This window comes from Callorhinus ursinus, unplaced genomic scaffold (genome assembly GCF_003265705.2).
Source record: "Callorhinus ursinus isolate GAN/ISIS: 27379988/994484 unplaced genomic scaffold, GSC_fseal_2.0 scaffold24, whole genome shotgun sequence".
In the NCBI taxonomy this organism is placed as follows: Eukaryota; Metazoa; Chordata; class Mammalia; order Carnivora; family Otariidae; genus Callorhinus; species Callorhinus ursinus.
Genome location: NW_027397086.1, coordinates 5,772,417 through 5,788,445, shown reverse-complemented (window position 1 = coordinate 5,788,445; position 16,029 = coordinate 5,772,417). Strand labels below are relative to the sequence as shown.

The window sequence follows — 16,029 nt, the reverse complement described above, 5'->3', positions numbered from 1 at the left end:
TGAGAGCAACTACTTGTGTTTATGTGTTTAGGGGTGTGTATGTGTGTGTGTGTCTGTGTGTGTGAGAGAGAGAGAGAGAGATCGATCCAGTATACATATTTATAAGTAGTTTTCACCCACAGCCACACACATTTTGTTCATGTAGATGGAAAGTTTGCATTGCCATGAAGATGTTATTGTTGGGCTGGCATGAAAAACAAAGATGTGTGAGTTTAAATATGCAAAGAATTGTTGAAATTCTGCCAGTCACATTTGATTGATAAATTTGTCTCATTGAAGATGCTAAACCCTTGTGGCACACATAATTCAAATTGTTTCCTTTTGTAAATGATGATGTTTTAATAGATTTAGGATGATGAATTTTGTTTCGTCTCACTTCTAGGTGGATACCCTCCGTCATGTTATCAATCAGACGGGAGGCTACAGTGATGGCCTTGGAGGAAACTCACTGTACAGTCCACATAACTTAAATGTGAGTACCCTGGGGAACCAGATTCGAAGAGCTGTAGGAACAGCATCAGGTAAACAGTGACTAATAAATAAACGAATGGCCATTTGACTTGGCTTCTCAGCTTGTTGGCAGGTGGGGAAGGCAGCATTTTTACTGCACTTTCATTTTATGAACCTAAACACTTGATGTTACCCAGATGCCCTTAGAAGTCCTCACAGATGCCCAGAGTGGCTGGCATTCTGTCGATAATAGGGACTCAAATGTCAGCCTTTTAAGATGCCATCTCCTACTGGTTGTGCTGTGTTCCAGGGAGATGGTAAAAAGCAGGTCATTTATCTTAGAATCAAGCAGTAGGAAACATCCCCAAACACAGCCCAAGTGAAGGGGACAACCTTGGAGGGCCCCAGACAGATCAACAGACCAAACTAAACAAAGAATTCTGTTCCTAAGAGCAATCTGGCTGCATTGTCCATGTGGGATGCAAAACATGTTCAGCACTTTTAGTGGCCTCTCAATTTTCTTTTTAATTATGGAGGAAATCATTTTAGCTTGTGTAACCAATTCACCAAAACTTAACTTTTACCCCACACTGACATGGCTGGAAAATGGCAGAACGCACAGGTCTGGAAAGGGAGCTGGGGCGGGTGGAGCGGGGGGTCGGGTCATCAGGGTCGAGCTGGGGAGGGCAGCGGTGGACAGGATCTGGGGTTCCAGACGTAGGAGGAAATGAACTGCCCAAAGCGTGGTAGTGGAGTCAGGAGGAAAGTGGGCAAAATCCTCCCATTTTAGGGCCTTGGCTTGCTGTGAGAGTAAATATTAATGATTGAAAAAGTGATTGAGGATGTTCAATTGTAAAGGGAAGAAAGGACCATTAAATACTCAAATCTTTTACATTTGAAATGTCAAATCTTTCTTTTGGGGTTTATAAATAACTCATAATAACCCACAACAAACCATATAAAAAGCCTTTTAGTTGCATTTCTCCTTTTTCATTTAAGTGTTTTGAAATGCTTCAGAGAATGTGCGATATCCTTATCAACATGATAAAATATGAAACTGTGATTGCCTGCAGCATTTTACAGACATGAATTCCATCTTCACTGATGAGGCTTGATAAGGCGCTGTTGTATAATACAGTGCATAATCTCAAACCACCAGAGGAAGGATTAATTTATTTTGAAAAAAAGAATGCTTGCTGACAACCTCTCCTCCAGCTGCCACGCTGGGTAAAAATATTGTACATTTGTTGTTTATAAATTCGGATAAAAGAGGAATGATGTTTACTTCAGATGGAATATCTTTAGACTTGTATCTGTGTAAGAGTTTTTCTTTTTCTAAGTAGATTTTCATACCTGAGGGGTAAAAACAGCTTACTGTTTAGATAGAGAAGAGTATGCCTTAGAGCTCCACTAGCACACGTGAGCATATCACCGTCCAGCCTGCACAACCGAGGCTTTGGAAATGCATCGCCATGGCGTTATCTTTCTCCCAGCTGGAATTTGATACACCTCAAGCCTGGAAAATCCTTTTCCCTTGGCTCGGCTCTGGTCATCTCTGCCGGGTCATTTGGCCCCCCCCTCCCCTCCCTTTCTTTTGGTCCTAGAGGGAGGAAAGGTGCCGTCCAGGCAGCACGGAGCAGTCAATCAGAAGACAGGGCACTCTCCAAGAACAGTAACCATGGGAGAAAGGGACAAGCCCACCAAGCACAAAGCTCACCCAATAGCCGTATCCGGGCTGGGACTCAAGGCGGAGTTCCCACGGCCCTAGGGGCACAGGCCTCCGAGAAGACATGTTAAATGGATTCACAGAAGAAGTCGCGGATGGAGGTGGAGGAGACAGGGGGACCTCGCGCCCCACCCCAACACTGTTGTGGGGACAGCGTAGCAGGAGGCTGGTCTGAGCCGCAAGCACCGGGTGTCAGCCAGCTCCCCCTCGTCTCCTCTCCAGAAAGGCCCGCCCCGTCACTTCCACTCAGTGTTCCCCAACTCACAAGCCCAGCACCTCCCTCTTCTTGACTGACATAAAAATATGTAGCGACAAGCTGTCTGCCACAGCAGAAATCTGATCAGACATTGATTTCAGCAATTGCCTCTATGGGCCGAGACATAAAGCGAATTTGTTTCTGAGCACTGTTACTGCCGAGGCAGGTCTGAGGCAGGAAGGGCCAGCGGCGTGTGAAGAGCGGTGGCAACATCCCAGATAGGAGCTCCAGTTAGCGGTAATTGGAGTACAGATTTGAATAGCGTGCCCCTCCACAGTTCATGCATTTTCATTCCGGAAGATGCTATTTGGAGGGAAATTCTGGCCTTCATTTTCCAAGGGTTACAGTAGCAGGCTGCCAGGCGTGTGTGGATAGAGGGTGGGCAGCTTCTTCTCTATGGAAATGAGGATTAAGCTGGGCTGAAGTTTATACTTCGTGGAGCCCAAGGTCTGGCTGAGGCATCGCATTGAGCTTCTCCACTGCTCCCTTCTTAAAAGATTTCTTTCTGAGTCACTTTATTTTTACAGCAAATCAAAGGCCAAGCCGCGTGCCAGCTTGAGGCTCACTGAAGGCCTCCTTCAGCGAGCTGATTTATTGCCAAGACTTTACTTGGTGGGATGGATTTGTTTTACATGCATTTAATCCCACTTTAACACATGCTTCAAACTCCTGCCAAAGTGGGTTTAGAAAATACATTTTGCTAATGTAGCTTTGCTCTCACATTGTCAGCTGGGTATTTTAAATTGGGGAGTAGAATTAATATGGAGACGTGCACCCGTTGAACTGTGTTTCTCCTTTCAGGCTAATGGAGGCTGGCAGGACGCAACAACTCCATCTTCTGTGACTTCGCCTACAGAAGGCCCAGGAAGCGTGCACTCTGATACCTCTAACTAATCTCTGGCAACACTTTTCCCTGAGCTGACATGCCTTGATAAGTGCATTCAGAGCAATAGGAGGAAAAGGAAAGCGTTTTTGTAGCCCACCATCTACAGCTTTACTGTAAAACCTTGTCTTATTAGAGAACTTGGTAAATCAGTTTTTTAAGGAATCATAATCATTTGTATTTATACTTAAAAACACACAATGTTAAAAAAGCACTTTATCCAATTAGGCCAAGATTTAACATTGTTGACAGTCCTGTAGCTATTTTATCATAATTTATTATCAATATTTTACATTAATGGTCTCACAGTTGCCAATTACTTGGCCTTAAGGGTAAAAAGTACAATGTATGCTAAACCTCAATCGTTAGAGCAGATGCAAAGATTCACCTCACCTAAATTGAATTTCTTGCATATTTCCATCGCAGACTTTGATTGTCTTTCTTTCATATCGCTAATGGGGTTGGAATAAAGGAGCTGTTTGGCTATCTCTGTTAACAATGGTTTGTTTAAGAATCTTCCTGGTCACGTTTGTGTTTCGATCTCTTATGTTATAATTAGATCAGAGACTGGTAGCATCTTTTTTCTCTCTGAGTCCAGAGTCTGCTCGGTAATTAAATTATGGATCCAGATTGTTCTGAGAGATGAAGAATACTTGCTGCTGATAGAGGTGAACACGAGATCCATTTGGGGTTGTACGGTGTGCGCTGGGTGCTGCACGGGCTTGTCAAGGTTTGCTACGTCCTCTGGGCATCCACAGGGGCCCTGATCTCTGGAGTGTTGTACATAGTGTAGCAAAAGAGTATTTATACATCTCACCAATCAAAACACAGCTTTATTACCTCATGCGAACTCATACAAACCAATAGAATTTCAACATGTTCTGTAGCTTAGAGTGCTCACTTACTACCTCTGAACAATACTCACGCTGTAGTTTGTCTCTTTCTTACCTTTTTGCATCTTGTAATTAACTCTTTGTTTCCCTTCATAAAATGTAATGTACATTGTAATCTTTTAAAAGAAAAAAAAATCAGGGTTGCCTTTGCAACTTTTAAAAAACCGAGAGTGGAAACATTGGGTCTTCAATGAACACAGGATCAGTAGAACTGTTGTAAATACTGAGAAAGCATTTTGAATGTTCTTCATCTTGTTACTAATCCATGCAAAAAAGAAAAAAAGAAAAAAAAGCGGCGCCGATTGTGATGCATTCAGAGTCCAGTATTCGGTACTGTATATTTCACCCTGTGCGCTGGGGCCCCCTCTCCTTCCTCTCTTTTTGTATTGTATGCGATTCTGAAACTGATTGAGTCATGAAAATAATTTGTGGCGGTGATTCTAATGTATTAAAAATGTTTCGTGTTCCTTTCTAACTGGATTACACCCTGGATTGAAAAAGTCTTCCTCGTGGTAGCTCTATGTAGTTTCAAACATGAATAAACTTTTTGCTTTCATGATTAAATGTTGCAATGTCTTAACTCTGCTACCACGGGAACCCGCCAGGGCAGGCAGCACAGGAAAGCCTGCCCGGAAGCAGGCCGGGGCGTGTCAAGGTGGGACCGTCACAGAGGAACTTGGAAATGACAGGGAAGCAGGTGATGGAGGAAGAGTCCCTACCGACGGACTGCTTTCTCTGTGCGCGATCCTGGCCAGCTCCTGGACCGTTGCTACGTGTCCTCCCTTGATCCCCGTGTTCTAAGAACTCCACAAGGAAGGTATTACCCCGCTGGCAGACATTAGGAAAGTAAAGCTCATGAAAGTTAAGCGAATGCCACAAGGTCACAGAGTTGGGACAACAAGGGGGCACACTTTGAACCCGGGTCTCTCTGCCCCAGGAGCTCACACTCTCCTGATCTGATGATGCCTCTGGCACTTGTTAGATGGAAAGACCCTTTTGTCATTTATTGAAAGAATAACCAGTCTTGTCACCTTCACTTCGTTTCAGGGCTTAGGGAGAGATACATTGTTTTTGTTTTATTAAAATAGCTAAGAGTCCCATATGTTTACATACACCTTTGTCGCGAATACCTAAATCTATACAACAGAAGAAGTGGATAGCAGGTAGTTGGCCTGTTTACTATATCTCAAGGAAATTGACTCAGGAAATCAGATTAATGTTAATCAGTTGCAGCAAATTGTCTATGATAAATACAACTTTTACTATTTCGGTTGGTAGAGCCAGGCAAAACAAGGTCTAGGGCCACCATTCCCATTAATCTTGAGGTGGTTATACCGTGAGAGTAAACTTTATAAAATAGATTGCCCTCCAAAGCTGTCCTCCCTCATGTGGGCTCTCAGCCTGTCTGTAGGAATCTCTCCCGTGGCTAAGTAGTTATTTGCATGATTCAATTAGCTTATGGGTCAGCCTTTCTTATCTTTGTACATAAAACAATCTCTATGCTATGTGGTTTTGCAAAAATATTCTGTGGAAACCTGACATGTGTGCACACAAATACATCTTCTTTGATATCCAGAAATACACACTTCCTAAGAAGCATCTCAGCTTTTATGTCAGGCCAGTCTGATATGGTTGAGAGGTACATACCAGTGCTTGTTGGAGATTCTCGAGCAGACGAGCAACCCTTGAAGGAAATAGGTGAGCCTGAGGCTTTATTCTGGGGGGGCCTAAATTAAGATGCCAGCCTCTTTCCTATGTGCTGGGTGAGGAGCACTCACGTTTCCCTTCTTTGCTCTTCATGCCTTCGTAGGGGGGCAGAAGCATCTTCACAGGGAAGGAAACGGGCACGGCATGGGCCCTAGGTTTCTTATGTTTCACTCCAAATTGGGTGAAATATATTCATCTGATGGATTTTCATCAGGTAACCTTTTCTTGGTCAAGCAATGGATTAGGGGTTGGACCCAGAGATGAATGAAATCAGGCGCTCGCCCTTGAGAAGCCAAGATCCTGGGCCTGGGCCTTGTTCAGATAGCAAACGCTCATGCGGGTATTGGAAAGGTTGGTAGGTTTCTGAACCCCAAGAGTGGAGAAATGAGGATCCCACAACCTGATTATTGACAAGATCAAAGAACATAACAGCAGTCAATTGAAGAAAATCACACCCAATCACAGGCTAAGGGGCCTGTCCATGCATATAATACAGTAAGGTGCCCACGAGCACAGGTGTGCTCAGGTGAGAATACATATATGTTCAAGAGTTTCTGGAGCCTAAATGCCTGAGCAGCTAATGCTGGACAGGGATCAGCCGTGTGCACAGCGGCGCATGAGCCGTGTGGCCTTGCAAACAAAGTTAGAGCTTCCCTGTAACCCCAGACTGAGCAGCGGCCTGTGCCATTCCCTGGCCAGAAGTGGGGGCGGGAGAGCAGTGTTCTAGAGGAGGGCCCTTCTGGTGTGGACGAGTCTCCCACGTAGAGACTGTTTTAGGCGTGAAAGATGTGTCGGTGCCATGAGCCCGGGGCCCTCGCTGGGCTGACAGCTGCAGTTTATCTAGCACCTCCTGCGGACCAGCCCTTGGCCAGGTGCTTTCTGTATAGTATCCCATTTAATGCCCACAGAGCCCCACGTGCCAGGCAATCTGAGGCTCCACGAGGTACCACCACCTGTCCACGATCTCCCACAGAGCTGGAGGTGGCCCTGTGAGAGCCCCACGTGACCCCTCCCAGCAGCCACTTGCAGCGGGACAGAGAGAGGCTCCTGTGAACCTGGGCCACCAGCCTCCAGGGGGAGGTCCCTTCTCGGGGACAAGGTGAGTCATCTACCTCCACCCGTCAGAGCTTGCAACTCTCCCACCTGTGCCTCCATTGCCCAGGCCACCTGAGTATGTGTGTCCTGCGGTGTGTACAAGATGTGTGTCACAGGCTCTAGGTGGTCCTATCTATGGACCACAGGGTTGGGCACGAGGGACAGGAAGAGCCACATTCTGGGGCTCAGCTGGGCCTGGCACCATAACTAATGGAGGCAAGCAGACCCGGGAGGGCAGCCGTCATGATGAATGAGAAGTGCTGAGCACGGGGCCTGGGGCATGTGTCCCGCACGTTCTTCTGTTACCGGCAGAGTCCCACCTGTGCCCCGTGGGTGCGTGCAGGTCCCAGGCACTGTCCAGCTTAGCTCCAGCCCCTGGCCGCTTAGCCCACGGCCCACATAGCCAGTCGGGGTGAGCAGGTCTCCAACCCCACTCTGGGTCTGCCTCCCACCAACTGTGTGACCTCGGACGGGGGACGTCACCTTTTGAGTCCGAGTTTCCTTGTTCTCTCTTCTTGGAACATTGTTCCCGTACCCTGTCTCCCTGATGGAGGCCCATCCTTTAAGGCTGAACCCAGACCACTGTGCCCTCTGACAGAGCCAGGCTCCAGGCTTGGCATCCCCTAATGGATGTCCAGGCAGGGGCCTCAGGAAGAGAGGGTTAGGAGGACGGGGGCGGGTGGTGCGCAGCTTCAGGGAAGGGTGGACCAGGCAAGGGACAAGCATGTGCAGAGACCAGGCGGCACAGTGAGCAGAGCTGTCAGAGAAGCGATGAGAAGGCTTGCTCTCTTGCTCCCCAGGCTCGCTCTTCCAACCCTCACAGCAGCCTCGTGAGCAAGCCCGGCTATCACCTCCACTTTGTAGAAAAGGAAACTGAAGCCACTCGGCCAAAGACACACACAGCTGGAACACCAGTCTGGGTGTGCCTCAAACCAAAAGTCACATTTTTAACCCTTTGTGCCTGGCTGTCTTATCAAAGTGTCTCTTTCTGATGCAATGGACGGTCACCGTTGGTGAGCCTGACTTGGAAACTGAGCAGAGACGGAGACAGGTGCCACCACCACCCCCCATCAGAGCCATGGGCTCCTGTCCCCCTGGGGTCCCAGGGACACCTTCAGGAAGACTGCTGCGTCCACAAGCACCTCAGGACAACAAATGGCCAGCACTTCATCCCCGCTGGGCCTGGTGACCCAGCCCCATGGACAATCCAACCCAACCAACCATCTCTCAACTCCGAGAAGTCAGCTGTCTCCCGACTCAGCCTATATGCACGGAGCCTGCTTCCAACTGCGCCCCACCAAGCGCACACTGGGAACCACACCTCACAGCAGTGGCTACTGGCCCCATCACAGAGACAGAAATGGGTGCCCGGGGGTTCAGCGTGGCCCCATGGCTAGGAAAGCACCATGGCTTAGCACCCATGCATGCGGGCTCTGAGTCAAACTGCCTGGGGTAGAGTCCAGCTCTGCCTCATACCGGCTGTGTGTCCTTGGGCAAGTCGTGTAACCTCCCTGCGCCTCAGTTTCCTTAGCTGTCAAGCACCTGCCTCCCAGCATTGTCGGGAGGATGGAGCAAGGTGGTGCAGCAAAGTGCCCTGCGTGTAGCTGGGACCGTGGCCAGCTCTTCTTCCTTATTCTGTTCTGTGATTTGCACTCACATTCCAGCCAGTGTCCCCCTTCACTCACTGTTGATAAAAACCAGGTCTTCTGAGACCCGGCTTCATTCATTTCCTTCAAGGCAGCATGTTGTAGTATGAAGAGCTAGCGCCCCAGAGTCAGGCTGAGTCCTGCCACTTACCTGCTGTGTGTCTGTGGACACGTCACCTCCTCACTCTACTCTGTGGCCTCAGTTTCCTCACCTATAAAATGGGGAGATGTTGTTCCTACCTTCCTCCTAGGGCTGTCATAAAGATTAATGAGCTGATGCATGCATGGCCCTTGGGATGGAGTGGCTTCTCTTCCTTTTATTGTTACTGTTAGACAGTGCCCCAGATCAGAAGGGGACACCAGTCTCTGGCCCTTCTAGTTGGAATGATTACTTCCGGTCAGCAGAGGGGTCATCGGGGGGGTGTCAGCTGCCACGTGGGGTCCCTAGGAGTGGCCCGGCCTCTTCAATGCACCCCCTCTGGCCGGCTCACCCCCTTCAGCCCTCAAGGCTGGACGGAGGCCTTGGCCTCACCCCTCACCACCATCTCAGGAGATAATAAAAGGCTGATTCCTTTTTCCTGGTAAAATTTCAGCAGAAAGTATACGCATCATTAAATATGGAAATCCAGAATTTTATTAGCAATCTGCTAGATCTGAACTGACGCCAATTAAACAAAAAAGATATCATTTATAAAAAGGCAGAGTTCAACTTGTATTAAATATGAAATGCAATTTTCTCCTGGTTTTGATTTATTACTGGTGGTCCATTGTTCAAAGAAGCATGTTATATTTCAATAGAGAAATATTGTTTATTCATTAATATTTTAAAACGGGCTTATTGCTGTGCATGGCTCTCACCGAATGAAACTTATGATTTAAAACATGAATTAATAAACACATTTGAAAGTGTTAGACGAGATCACAACCTCTCATTTTTCATTTTCCTGGGAGCATATTAAATTTTTATAATTCTGCATCTACAGTTTTTTCTTTTAAATAAAGATGCAGATTCCGAATTACTCTGCTAATTTCAGGTAACCAGGAGCAGGAAAGCAATATCGTGGGGACCTGTGTCAGGATCAGAGAATCCCAAGAAGACGCTCAGGTTTATTTTTGTAATATTCATAAATCAAAATAAATGAGCTTTGTGTGGGAGGCAGTGTTCATGTGCGTTAGGATGCTGGCTGGAGTGGGCCCAGGCATTGGGACTATGAGTGTGTGTGTGTGTGCAGATGGATGTTTAGCGTATCAGTGTTCATGGTCATGCACACTTATGATTGTGTGTGTCTGTCAAAACCCATGTGCATCAGCCTAGATGCTTGAGTTCGTGCAGTCTGACTGTATCCCAGTTGTTTGGTTTGATGGTCAACCATTATTTATTGAGCACCTACTATGTGCCAGACACTGTGCTGGTTTACTGAGGGTGAGCTGGTTACAGGGTGGTCTCCCTGCCCTCCTCCCTCTACATGACTGCCTGAGCAACCTCCCCATCAGGAACTGGGGCTGTTAAGTTCCCCACGGTTTCTCCAATACCAGAAATGTGGCCTTCTCTGTGATGAGCTTTTGGGAAATATCTGTTGACTTGCTGATAGATGGGAAGCTTAGGGAAGAGAAAAATCTTCATGGGCTGGAGGTGGAGGAGGGCTTCTGCAAAGATGAGTTGAATTAGACTCAGAGAAAGGCACAGCCTGGATGGAGGAAATGGAGATCCAGGTAAGACAGAAGGGAGGGGTGCGTCCTGAGGACAGGGGGTGACTTCCCCCCACGGAGCTCCCAACTGCCCCCCCCAGCTTACTCCCTGCCCAGCCCCTGCTGAGTCCAACTCACTGCAGCCTCCCAGACACCCTATGGAACATGAACTCTTGCTGCTCTATGTTATAGAGGAGGAAGCAGAGGTCTAAGAGGGAAAGGATTTGCCTTGGGGTCTGGGTCTGAGGGTCACACCCTCCCTTAAGAGGTTAGAAAGAAGTAAAGTTTGCGGAGCGCCTGGGTGGCTCAGATGGTTAAGCGTCTGCCTTCGGCTCAGGTCATGATCCCAGGGTCCTGGGATTGAGTCCTGCATCGGGCTCCCTGCTAGGCAGGGAGCCTGCTTCTCCCTCTGCCTCTGCCTCTCTCTCTCTCTCTCTCTCTCTCTCTCTCTGACTCTCATGAATAAATAAATAAAACATTTAAAAAAAATAAAAATAAAAAAGAAGTAAAGTTTGCAAAATTGACCAGTGGGTTGTGTTGCCCCAAGGTACATGGGGAGGCAGGGATTTGGGGGAGTCTTGGGGAAGCCCTCTTACAGAGGGAAGAGCCCTTAGTGGTGGAGAATCAGCTCTCCCCTAGAGCACTGGCTCAGGAGGGACCTGGGAGACAAACTCACCTAGCCTGGTCTGGGGGAAGTAGAGGCACAGGAATGTTGCTCAGCTCATTTTAGTACCCTGGTGCAAGTTTCTCCAGAGTGAAATCCTTGGCATTGAGTAAATGCTCCTCTTAAACTTTACTAGGGAAGGCCAAGTCGTTTTCCAAAGCCGTTGTACTGATTTATACTTCCACATACTTGTTAACATTTAGTATTTACATTTTCTTTTCCAACCTGGTGGTTAGATGATGATATAGCAAAGTGATTTTAATTTGAATTTCCATTTGAATGATTACCAATGAGATTGAGCATCTTTTCACGTGTTTGTTGATTGAGTGTTCTCTTCTGTGAAGCACTTGTTGAAGCCATTCACCCATTAGTGTGCTGTTTGTCTTTTTCTTATTGATTTGTAGCGTGTTTTAATGAACAGCAGTACAATACTTAATTTTAACTAGTATTTAAACAAAGTGTTTTCCTCTTTGGTCGCTGCTTTTTGTGTATGGTGTGAGGTAGGGGTCTAATTGTCCCATACCATTTATTGGAAAGTTCATCTTTTTGCCAGTGATCTGCAGTACTATCTCCTTCATGCATCAACTGTCCACGTGTGTGTAATTCTATTTCTGGGCTCGAGTGGCTGCTGACCTATATGCTCTGTGCAGTACCACCATGTCTTGCTGTCCAATAGGGCAAGTTCTCTCGCCTTGTTCTCTGGGAATCTTCTGGAAATTCATGGCCCTTTATATTTCTGTATAAATTTTAGAATCAGCTTGTCAAGTGTCATAAAAAATTTCTTTGAGATTTTGATTTGGATCACATTAGAAGAACTAATATATTTAAAATATTGAGTCTTAATCCATGAACAAGATGTCTGGCTTCATTTATTTAGATTTTCTTTAATGCCTTTCAGTAAAGATTTTTTTATTTTTAAAAATTGAAGGATAGTTGACATACAATATTATATTAGTTTCAGGTGTACAACATAGTAATTCAACATTTATATACATACCAAAATGCTCACTATAAGTGTAGTGCAGTTACCATCTGTCACCATGCAAAGTGATTATGCTATTATTGACTATATTCCTTATGTTTTATTTTTGATCCTCATGACTTATTTATTTTATAACTGCTAGTTTGTACCTCTTAATCCCCTTCGCCTCTTTTGCCCATCCTCCATCCCCCTCCCCTCTGGCAACCACCAGAGTTTGTTCTTTGTATTTATGAGTCTGTTTCTGTTTATTTGTTTTGTTTTTTAGATTTCCCATATAAGTGAAAGCATATGGTATCTTTCAATAATCTTTATAATTTTCTCCATCACAATGCTCAGGCTCCCACCCACTTGTGCCAGGGTCTTCCTTATTAAAACTCCACGTTTCTTTTTGTCTAAACTTTCTCCATCTGAACCATGTCCAGGCATCTGGACTTTTCCAGCAGAGTCCCACCCAAGTGAGGTGCCACCCTCTGAGAAGCAAGGTCCTCTCTTGGGGACTGTGAAATCAGGCATCTCTCTCCTCCTTTCTCCCCAAATCCATCCTTCTCTTCCTCCACTCCCTCCCTCCCTCCCTTCCTTCCTTCCTTCCTTCCTTCCTTCCTTCCTTCCTTCCTTCCTTCCTTCCTTCCTTCCTTCCTTCCAGCCTGCTTTCCTTCTTTCCTTCTTCCTCCTCCTGGCCTTTATTTTTAATTAGTGAATTTAATTTCTAGAGCAGTTTTTATAGCAAAATTGAGTGGCAACTACATAGAGTTCCCATAATATACCCCTCCTCTCCACAACACATGCACAACCTCCCCCACTACCAACATTTTGTACCATAATGGTTCATTTATTGCAATGGATCAAACTACATTGATGCATCATTATCACCCAGAGTCTGTAGTTTACATTAAGGTCCACTCTTAGGCTTGTACCTTCCATGGATTTGGACAAGTGTGTAATGACATGTATTCACCACTGTAGTGTGGTACAGGATAGTTTCACTGCCCTAAAAAGTCCTCTGTGCTCTATCCCTTTCTGTTCCATAATCCCTGGCAACCACAGATTCTTTACTGTCTCTATGGTTTTGCCTTTTCCAGAATGTCATAGAGTTGGAATCATACGGTATGCAGCCTTTTCAGATTGGCTTCTTTCTTTCACTCAATGATGTGCATTAAGGTTCCTTCATGTGTTTTCATGGCCTGATGGGCACATTTCTTTTTAGTGCTGAATAACATTCCATTGTCTGGATGGACCACCATTTATCTATCCATTCCTTACTGAGGGACATCTTGGTTGCTTCCAAGTTTTGGCAATTATGAATAAAGCTACTATAAACATTTATGTGCAGGTTTTTGTGTGGATGCAAGTTTTCAACTCCTTTCGGTAAATACGAAGGAATGTGATTGCTGGGTCATATGGTAAGAGTGTGTTTATTTTCATAAGAAATTGTCAGATTGTCTTCCAAAGGGGCTGCTCCACATCCTCATCAGCATTTGGTGTTGTCAGTGTTCTGGATTTTGACCATTCTAGTAGGCGTGTGGTGGTGTCTCACTGTTTGAATTTGCAATTCTCTAATGATGTATGGTGTTAAATATCTTTTCCTTGGCTTATTTGCCATCCATATATCTTCTTTGGCAGGGTGCCTGTTCAGGTCTTTTGCTCAGTTTTAAATCAGGTTGTTAGTTTTCTTATTGTTGAGTTTTAAGAGGTTTTTGTTTTTTTTTTTTTACATATATAAAGACTTTATTTTTAAGTAATTTCTACACCCAACATGGGGCTCAAACTCACAACCCTGAGATCCAGAGTCACGTGCTCCATTGACTCAGCCAGCCAGGCGCCCCAAGAGTTCTTTGTACATTTTGGATAATAGTCTTATCAGCTGTGTCTTTTGCAGATATTTTCTCCGAGTCTGTGGCTTGTCTTTCTATTCTCTTGATAGTGTCTTTTGCAGAGCAAAAGACATTTCATTTTAATGAGGTCCAGCGTATCAATTATTGCTTTCATGGATCATACTTTGGTGTTGTATCTAAAAACTGTGGAGGTTTCTGCTCTGGTAAGTTGTGATTCTCTGTGTTTGCCTGTCTGCCTCTCCAGTTTTGGAGATGGGGTGCCCAGCCAGGCAGGCAGCAGTGGGATGAATGGGAGGAGCTTGGCCTTTGGAGTCCAGCACCCACACAGTAATCTGGGCACGTGTAAAATGGAAGTGGTCTCTCACAGGACCAGGTGAGGGTGCGATGAGGTCTTCCTTACGCACTGCTGAGCCGAGGGTCTTGCATACAGTAGCTGTTCATTAATCAGCACTCCTGATTTGGAGTAGCCAGGGCACCCGATCCACCTCCTTCAGGGAGGTATTTGTAACCATTGGAGCAGTTTTGCTCCTGTGTCTTGTCCAAATGAGCTGCTGTTTAGTCTTTGGGCTGCCCCCTCCATGCCCCCTCTGCATGCCTGGGACTCTCGCAGGCTTCTCCTCACCCCAGTCCAGCCTGCCTGACCTATTGGCACCGGCTCGCTGGAAACAGTTGCTTAATTTGCACATTATAACAAAATTAGAGTTTCGAAGCATTCAGCGATGAATACAGGATAAAATAAGGACTTCCAGAAGAGTGTCTCCCTGCTCTTGGTGGGTCACAACAGCAGAATAGATGTCTGATGCTCTAACACTCCATGGTGTCTCACCACTGTAAGGAGTGAGCCTCTTGAGCTGCACCATGACCGGCGAGTGGTTCTGGGTGGGCATCACTTGGGCGCTGCGTGGCACTGGTGTGAAGACAAGGGGGTGGCCCGTGTTTGACGGTGTGTGTGTCTGGGTGTGGCTCTGGGTTGCATGGCCCACGTGTCTATTATAGGACATGTATAAGGGAGGTTGTGGGTATGTTCCTATCCTAGGATCAGGAAGGACCTTTGAGATTTATTTTCTTCCTCAAAGATATTTGTGGAGTACCTACTGTGTGCCAGGCATATAGTCTAGGCACTGCAGAGGCAGTGGACTCCAAAATAAAACTCAAACCCCTGCCCCGGTGTGGCTAACATTCTAGTGGGGCCGATGGAAACCCTGAAGCCTGTGTCATGGGTTGAATTATCCAGATATCCCAAGATAAGGTGGAGTCCTAAGCCCCAAAAACTGTCAATGTGACCTTTTTAGGAAATAGGGTCTTTGCAAGTAAAATCAAGTTGACTGGTGATCCTGGATTAGGGTGAGTCCTTAATACAATGTGACTTGTGTCCTTACCTTTCTAAAAAGAAAGCAGACACACACACACACACACACACACACACACACACACACACACACACACGGAGAACGCCACATGAAGACCGAGGCAGAGACTGGAGTGATGTTTCTACAAAGCAAGGGACACCAAGGATTTCTTGCAACCAACAGAAGCTGGAAAAGGTATGGAACAGATTCTCCCTCAGAGCCTCCAGGAGAAACCAATGCCGCCAACACCTTGATTTTAAATTTCTAGCCTCCAGAGCTGTGTGAAAACACATTTCTGTTGTTTTAAATCTGCAAGATTGCGGTGCTTCCTAGAAGCTCAAGGGAACGAATATGACCCAAGGCCCCTAGTGAGGAAGGGTCATGGCCACAGCTGACCCTCAGCAGGGTCTAAGGACCCCAGAGTGATGAAGCCAGTATACTCAGAGCCCTTGGGCAAAATGGGCAGGGTGTGGGCATGGGCATGGGCGAAATCCCAGTAAGCCCCTGGCCTTGGTTTCCTCATCTGTGAAATGGGCTCACCCCTTCCTCCTAGGGGCGCCGTGGGTCTCCAGAGAGATGGTGCAAGGCTGACACTCAGCGTGTGCTTCGGAAATGTGGGTGCTTTCCAACGCCTTTCCATCCCTTCTCTTGACTTCTGAATTAAATGGAGTCTGGCCGTGGTGCCTGGACTTCGACCCCTCGTTCAGGGGCTCCCTCCTGCTTCCCAAGAGTCCCAAGTGGGCGTGATATTGTGGACACAGGACATCCTGGTTTTCTGGCCAGGGGCTGCCACGACTCTGCGGCTGTGTGGCATGGTGCGTCCTCGGGCCTGCACCTGCCTCATCGGATCATCCCGT

General features: G+C 46.5%; 1 protein-coding gene across 2 annotated transcripts in view; it reads left to right on the top strand.

Moving 5' to 3' along the window:
• PBX3 (PBX homeobox 3) overlaps positions 1-4,772 on the top strand; it is a 205,940-nt gene extending 201,168 nt beyond the window's left edge. For both annotated transcript variants that reach the window (XM_025888466.2, XM_025888464.2), the window contains 2 exons: positions 383-472; positions 3,234-4,772. In XM_025888466.2, coding sequence (XP_025744251.1) covers positions 383-429 — 47 coding nt within the window. In that variant the 3' untranslated portion in view covers positions 430-472; positions 3,234-4,772. The remainder of the gene's footprint in view (positions 1-382; positions 473-3,233) is intronic.
• Positions 4,773-16,029: the final 11,257 nt, after the last annotated feature.